Below are 7,859 nucleotides of genomic sequence, written 5' to 3'. Positions count from 1 at the left end.
AAACAACAAAATCAACCAAGTTTTATAAGAAACAAAGAGAACAAAGACCCTCCCACTCAAATCTCTCTTTTTCCCATTAAAATCAAAGTCAATAAAATCCAAATACCAAACATAAACAACAAAATCAACTTGTTTGTTCATCATTACCTTCAAGAACATGACTTTTCACCTCAAAATTTTAGGCCCCATTTCTTCAAACACTATAAAAAACCCAAATTTCATGTCCAAAATTCAAGCTTTTCAATGAACAATGGCTATCAAAAAGCTCTTCCCTCTAAAATCTCTGCTACCCAGTTGTTTAAAGCCAAAGAAAGTTGTTAAAAGCCCTGAATTTCAATCCTCAAACAAGATTTCATTGAGAAGAATCTTATCAATTTCTGATATGAGTGTTAGATCTTCTCTTTCAATTATTAGTGATCTTTCAAATTCTTGTAATGGTTCAAATCTTCAAATTTTTACCTTCAAAGAACTTGCTCAAATCACTCAAAATTTCACCAAAGGTAACTATTTGGGAGAGGGTGGATTTGGGCCTGTGTTTAAAGGGTTTATTCCTCACAATTTCAAGCTTGGTTTGAAGAAATCTCAGCATGTGGCTGTCAAGATTTTGGATTTGGATGGCTCTCAAGGCCATAGGGAGTGGCTGGTGAGCCATTTTGAGTGCTGAATTTACCATTTTTTACTGTAAATTTTGGTTTTTTTACTGTGTTTTTTCATGTGTTCTTGTAGGCTGAAGTGTTCTTTCTTGGCCAATTGAGACACCCAAATCTTGTCAATTTGATTGGGTATTGCCTTGAAGATGAACAGAGGCTTCTTGTTTATGAATATATGGAAGGTGGAAACTTAGAGAATTTGTTGTTTAAAGGTAATTCTAACCGAAAAATTCATGTTTTTTTACGTTAATTTGTACGTTTTTTTGTGTTCTAATGAATCTTTTTCGGGTTTAGGTTGCTACGTTTCGAATTTGACTTGGTTACAAAGGACGAAGATTGCATTAGGATCAGCTAAAGGCCTTGCTTTCCTTCACGAACCCGAAAAACCCATCATTTTTCGAGATTTCAAGGCTTCGAACATCTTACTCGACTCGGTACTATATCACTCATCTCAACATTAATCTTTGAAAACGACACAAAAATTGATATCATCATCGTCGTTGTTACAGGACTACAATCCCAAGCTTTCGGATTTCGGGTTGGCTACGAATGGTTCTGATGAGGACGACACACACGTAACGACTCAAATCATGGGGACAGAAGGGTATGCCGCTCCGGAATACCTCATGACAGGTTCATAAACCAAATTTTGTTGCTAACTATTAGTTAGTACCAAAAAAAAACTTGCACTAATTTTTCAATCTGTTTTGTCAGGACATTTATCGACAATGAGTGACGTGTTTAGCTTTGGAGTATTTTTATTAGAGTTGCTAACAGGTCGACGAGCGGTCGACAAGAACCGCCCGAGCCGAGAACAAAACTTGGTAGCGTGGGGGAGACATCGTTTAAACGATCAACACAAACTAGAGAAGATAATTGATCCAAGGCTTGAAGGGAAGTACTCAAATGAAGGAGCTAAAAAATTGGCTGCAATAGCATACCAATGCCTTAGCCATCACCCCAAATGTAGGCCCTCAATGGCCTCAGTGGTCAAAGGATTAGAGGCTGTTCATAACATGAAAGAGTTTATAACTGAGCCATTTGTGTACATTGTCCCACGTGAAGACACCAATAAGGTGAACAAGACGGTCGAGATGAAGGAGGAGAGACCGGAGAGCCGTTACCAGAACCAAAAAGGTCTCCGATATAGGCCTCGAGTATTGCCATTGAGGTCAAGGTCATGGTCGAGGTCGAGAACGAGATCTAGTGGTGTTCATTCTGATACAGCCTTATACAAAGCTAGTAAAAGCAATTTTACGACGGAACGTTCTTTCTCATAAATTTTCTTACTTTCTTTAATTTTTTAATTTCTAAAAGTTCGAACTAAACCACTTATGTTTGTATTTTTGTTTTTCAGATATGTATTTAATAGCCGATTTAGAAATTTGGTCCTAGAATTTCTACCGTCTCGGTTACAAAAAAGTTCTGTAAATACATCTATCTAAGTATAGATTGCATACCGAACCGATCAAACCATCATTATTATTATTATATTTTGAAACTAAGCCAAAATTTGATTTTTGTCATGAAAAAAATGTTCTTCAAAGTTGAAAAATGAAGAAATTGGGAGGTCTAAAATGGTGTATAATTCAACTCATAAATGGTAGCCCTTTCATATCTTACCAACCCACTCAATTTTTAAGGGTGTAGTCCACCCAATCTTAAATTATATATATATATATACACACACGTGTAACGTACGCTACTCTTTCTTGTACGTGTTAGGATCGCACTGTTAAACGTAGAATAGATTATATTTATACATAGTACTGATTTACTTGTTTGTTACTCTGAATCAAGAAGAATCTATGATTTAATGGTTTGTTATGTAATCTACATCTATAAATACACGAGATCAGTGACCCATATAAATCACAGTGTCATTCAACTTAACACGCACAACTCACATAATTTAGATGAAAAACACGAAGAACAAGAGAGGGAGAACACTATGAGAAATATACGTGGAAACACCTGGATGGTTAACTTCGCAACGACTAGAGATTTATATTAATGACTTTTGATATATACACTTATAGATAGAAAATACATCTATAACCTAATAAACCTCACGTCCAGACAAGCAAAGCGGCGACCCTCAAGAAACACCCATCAAGCCACGTGTGGACTAATACAAAAGAATATCATGATGCGACCGAGGAGAGCAGTGCATCATACAACACATGATAGAGTGTTTGCATTGAGGTGGAAACGAGGCATAAGTAAGATAGGGACATTAGGTATACATAAGCATCACATGTACATATAAGCTTGTGAAGGGTCGGGTAGGGTTTTAGGCCTTAGCCTCGAAAGTCGAAGTTGCAGAGGGAATTTGGACATACGGTTATAGAGTCAAGTCCGTCCTTAAAAAATATGAAAGCTTGGCAAATTTGATGTCTACCTGTTTGCCAAAATCACTTCTGCGTGGGAAGGATTGATTAACCATGAAAGTTACAAGCTTTACAGCATGTACAAGTTCCCTAAAATTTACCGCTGTCCATTACAGTAAAAATCTAATACACTTTTTCTTTCCCGCTAATTATTTAAAAACAATACATATAAATACGGCTCTGTCAAATTTCATTTGAAAAAGTGACCTTTTAAGCTTAACAATGGCGGCAATGGCCTCAAATTGACACACTATTCGGAACCCCTCTGCAAGTAACTCCCGGTTCCGAGCTCGGTGCTAGCAGTTCATACGGTAATACTCCGGCACCGCACCGGTTCTTCAGCCGCTCGTCGGCGTTCCTTCTATCAATCTCCTTCTCAATCTGCCTGATCTCTGCCGAGAATTCGTAAAATGCCTCTACAATTTCTGCGTCGCTTGTCCAAATCGACGTCTGTTGCCTCTCCCCGAGGTACTCCTCGTCCGGCGAGTGCGTCGACAATGTATCCACCACCGCCATGAACTTCGTTGCCTGTAGCACGCTTGGCAACGCTGACAAGAAATACTTCTGAGGATCGTTCAAGAAGATGGCGTATTCCGGATCGTTCTCGTCGGGAATCAACCGCCGCATCAACGGCGGTCGGTTCGGTACGTAGCCTCCGTATGGATACTGGCCGAAGTTTAGCGCCGCGTGTTGTGCTGATGAGAGCCAGATGAGCGTAGTGAGAATTGAGGCGAGATCGTCGGAGTTGTTCAGTTGTGGCCACCAGCTTTCGTGGCGGAGGTCGCCGTGCCCTACATTGATGGACTCCCAGTACCAGTCCTGCAATTCTTTGTCTTCGCGGACCATGCTAGGGTTTGGATAGTAATGAGCCACATAGGTTTTAACCCATTTCTCGATTGCGGCCCAAATTAGAAGGCCATCGGTGGCGTATGGGTAGTCCTCGATCATAAGCTTGAGTCCATGGGGCATTGTAGGGTCCGGCTCGGCCATTCCCCTGCGTATGAGATCGGCGGGAAGGCTTTCCTTGTCAAAGCGCCAGAAGTTCTTGTACGCAGCAGCGCTTATCTCCATGCCGTAGCGCCCTGCAGTGAAGCAAGNTTCGATCACTCCCTCGCCACTGATCAGGCTTTGGCGCGCCAATGCGTTGATCTCCAATGTGTATCGCATGTGTGGGTCCAAGAGCTTGAAGATTGGGTGCATTGAGCTCAGTTGCCTGTGCGCTGCCAGTATGAATGGCTCCAAGCCCGCATGCGTTCTCAACCTGTGATCAACAGTATGCCATTTTTAGTCATCAGAAAGCTCAACCCCTCTGTTCTTTTCGAGTTAAAGAGTTTTGTTTTTCACATACCAGTGGTTAACAAGTTGATGAACTCCAGCGTCGTTGGAGCAGACATGAGCCTTGGCGAGCTGCCATTTCCAATTGCCAGTAGCATCAGCGGGTGGAGTTACGACCCGTTTCGATCGAGAACTTAGCCCAGTTGGTGGAAGGCTGAGCTCTATGGCCAAAGGTTTGAGAGTTCCAAGTGGAGTCAAGAAGAAGATTGTGCGAGTTGCATATGTTTTCCGGCCGTCCAGAGCATTAATCCGATCAATAAATGGAAGGTAAACATCATGGTAATCCACTATAAACAACTTCTTTTCATCCAATGCCTGTAACAATTAAGGAATTTGAGGCGAGATAATGTTAGGATTTGCAAATTTGGTGAAAAAAAATCTGAGTGACGGTTTATCAGCTTGATGTGATCATTTACCTGCTGCACGGTCATGCCATTGAGTTGGCCAACGATGTGCTCTTCTTTAATGGCAGATTCCTGTGGACCATAAACGTTGGGATCAAGGTTGCTTACTGGAGGGAAAACCTTAAGCCTCTCAATGGAGACTGGGTTAACTCCTGCTATTGCTTCGCGAGCAAATTCGTCATCTCGCAGCCAGGCAAACTTGTCCTCTACAATTAGGAAACAACATAGACATTAGTTATGATCAAGATTTCTGAATGATTGGGTTTGTCAATTTGCATTCAAGCAAAACTTGGTCTGCTATAGCAATGTCTATTTTGCAGGAAACTTATGAATATGAGGTTACCAAAGTTGAAAAGATTTCTATTTCAATCGATTAGGATTGATTGTTAAAATTCTGTAAAAACTTGTCTTGAATCTCAGGAAAAGTAATTTAGATTATCTAACTAGATCAGTTGTTTTTGCAAATTACAGGCTGATGAATGCATATATGAATGATGCTTTTGAAGGCTGATGATGCGACTTACTTGAAAGGATCAAAGGTGTGTTGTATTTCAGCAGTCCTGGGCTGGATTCACTCACAACGCTTGGCAGTGGGAGCTTCTTCATGAGTTCATCTTGCAAGCCTAATTTAAGGAGCACCCCTTCACTGTAAAGGCTGTCAATGTCTGAAAACCCATGGAAATCTTGTTTGTTTGACAAAATGCTGGCTTTGAGAGAGGGAACCAAAGTGTGAAGAACTGCCCTAAGCCTCCCAAGAGAGAAAGTGGTTTGCTTAGGCTCCTCAAACTGTTCATCTCTCGGCACGTACATGGGTAACGGTTTCTCGACTCGACTCTCTGCGGTTATATCTATGGAGTACACAACTATTAGATATGGTTTTATATATCCTTAGCTAATCATTGTTATAATTGAAAACGAAGAAGTCGAACTTTACCAGTATCGCAAGGGGCACGTCCAGTGCGACACCGTCTAGGATAAGGAATTTTCTCGCCCCCAAGACATGGGCGAGCAAATTCTATTCCCTTGTCTGGATTTCCCAAGTCGTTGTACACATCAAAGTCATATACTCGATCAGACAGTTTCCTCACTCCTTTACCATCACCTCTAATGTCTTTAAGCTCTTTCTCTCTTAATGCTTTAATCCCAGCTGGTGTCTCACCTGGTAGATAAGGCTGCAGAATCGTAGAACACATAAGAAAACCATTTAAAACTTCATGTAACAACAAGATTATAAGAGAATATGTTATTTTTATAGGAAGATTCATTCATAATCCCCTTAATCCGTTTGAAATTGTTTCTCATGCATGACTGGAATGATTTCACTGTAGTTAGGTAGGCTGAATTCTGGGTCCACAGGCAATCTTATCAAATAGTTTATAGCAGATTTCAGGACTGTAAGAAGGCTGCATGTGAGTTTCCTAAACTTTACACCTCCCAATGATCAACATAATAGAATTGTATACTCATTCATTACAATGATAAGACTGCGTGGAGGCATTTGATATCAGAAATGTGAAAGAACACATCACATCAGCTTTAACTCGCAATATTATCTCATAAAGGTCTTGATTATTAGTTGAACACAAATTACAAAAGCTGAACTGAGAATGAAAAAAAAAACTCACCTTATTAGAGAAGAATATCCTCTTGGCAGGGTGATCTTTTCTTGACTGAACCCAGGAATTGCAGGGAAAATGAATGGGATCACTTGCAAATTGCTCGATCGTGATAGTTTCCAAGAAGAATTCCTGCTGGTGCTTGTTCATAATCGTGATCGCTCCAGGCTCTCCGAAGTCCGAGGTCAGTACAAATTCTGCTATGTAATTTACCCTCTCTGCTTTTACATTAGTTTTCTTTGACCAATCTTTCAACACGGCTTCCTTGCTTCTCTTTGGAGCGTTTCGTCCTTCAATAATCCAAATCCAGATCAAAACCAACTCAGTAAAACTCTTTAAGATTCAGAGGAAATTGTATGGCAAAAAAAAATCTCACAAAAACAACGAAAAACACATGAACATAGAACACCCAGAAAGAGAAGAACAAAAACAGAGAGAGGGGGGAGGAGAAAACGACTCACTTGGGTCAATCTCAGTGCTGATAAGTTGAAGAACAACGTTTTGGCCAATCCTATCCGTGAAAGCATCCAAATGCTTAAAAATGGTCTCCTTAAAGTCTTCCTTGTTCTTGTTTCTGATAGTCACCACAGCTCTAACCTTGAACTCGACAGGCTTCTCGACCAAGGGCACAGGCTTAACCAAATCCAAACCCAAACCCAAACCCAAATCCAAATCCTCACTAATTGCAGCCACTGGACCATTCACAGCCTTCCTTACCAGCACCACCTTCCTTTTCTTGTCTGGAAAACCCCAAATTGGCATGAACTGATTCGCAGAACTAAGAGTAGTTTGAAACAACTTAGACTGAGAAACCAACGGTGATTTGTGAAGAAAAGATGAAGCAAGAATTTCATTAGCCAGCGCCATCCCGTTTGTCCCTCTCAAACAGCCAAACAGGACCTTATTTTTGTTTCTGTCTCTCTCTCTCTCTGTATCTCTTTCTTAGTGCTTGGGAAATGGGAAGTTGGTTCGTCTCTTAGCAGAGAAGGGAAAATGGAGGTTTGAGAGAGAATGGTTAGGAGAGGAGATTCTTATTATTTTGCCTCACCAGGGGACCTCCTTTTTATACAACCTAGAGAGAGGAAAATGCCAAAGCCAAAGAGAGAGAAAGAGCAGTTTTTCTTTCTTTCATGAAACTCACCGTCCACACGTTTTACAATATATATATATATATATATATAATATAGTTTCGGATTATTGTTGGTAATTAGGAGTGGATGGATTAGCAAAAGTAAAATAAATAATTAGAGAAAATCGAAGTGGATTTGAAAAGAAAACATGTTTGAATTTGGAGATTTCAAAATGAGTGGGGCTGCAGGCTTCTCCTCCGCCCTCCGTCCTCCGCCCACCGCCCAGTCAAAACGACGAGTAAAAACTATAAACAGGGAAGCCGTAGGAAACCCGACAGAAACTGGGGTTGTCTATTTTCTCCCCCTTTTCCAAAATGCCCACTCTTCTCCTCCC

At 40.7% G+C, this 7,859-nt stretch overlaps 2 protein-coding genes across 2 annotated transcripts; one reads left to right on the top strand and one right to left on the bottom strand.

Moving 5' to 3' along the window:
- The first annotated feature begins 250 nt into the window (after window positions 1–250).
- On the top strand, window positions 251–1,930 carry LOC111494879 (putative receptor-like protein kinase At1g72540). The gene is made up of 5 exons (XM_023144865.1): window positions 251–643; window positions 727–862; window positions 945–1,084; window positions 1,160–1,283; window positions 1,365–1,930. The coding sequence occupies exons 1-5, from the start codon at window positions 251–253 to the stop codon at window positions 1,928–1,930; spliced, it is 1,359 nt and encodes a 452-aa protein (XP_023000633.1).
- Window positions 1,931–3,053: 1,123 nt separating this feature from the next.
- Window positions 3,054–7,481, bottom strand: LOC111494489 (linoleate 13S-lipoxygenase 3-1, chloroplastic-like). Its single transcript, XM_023144428.1, has 7 exons — window positions 6,857–7,481; window positions 6,405–6,685; window positions 5,714–5,951; window positions 5,304–5,627; window positions 4,792–4,985; window positions 4,389–4,690; window positions 3,054–4,301 (listed from the first exon to the last, which is right to left on the bottom strand). The coding sequence occupies exons 1-7, from the start codon at window positions 7,260–7,262 to the stop codon at window positions 3,278–3,280; spliced, it is 2,769 nt and encodes a 922-aa protein (XP_023000196.1). The 5' UTR covers window positions 7,263–7,481; the 3' UTR covers window positions 3,054–3,277.
- Window positions 7,482–7,859: the final 378 nt, after the last annotated feature.

The sequence above is a fragment of the Cucurbita maxima genome, unplaced genomic scaffold, assembly GCF_002738345.1.
Source record: "Cucurbita maxima cultivar Rimu unplaced genomic scaffold, Cmax_1.0 Cma_Scf00020, whole genome shotgun sequence".
Lineage (NCBI taxonomy): Eukaryota > Viridiplantae > Streptophyta > Magnoliopsida > Cucurbitales > Cucurbitaceae > Cucurbita > Cucurbita maxima.
The sequence above is the reverse complement of the archived record's forward strand: the minus strand, read 5'-3'. Positions and strand labels throughout refer to the sequence as shown.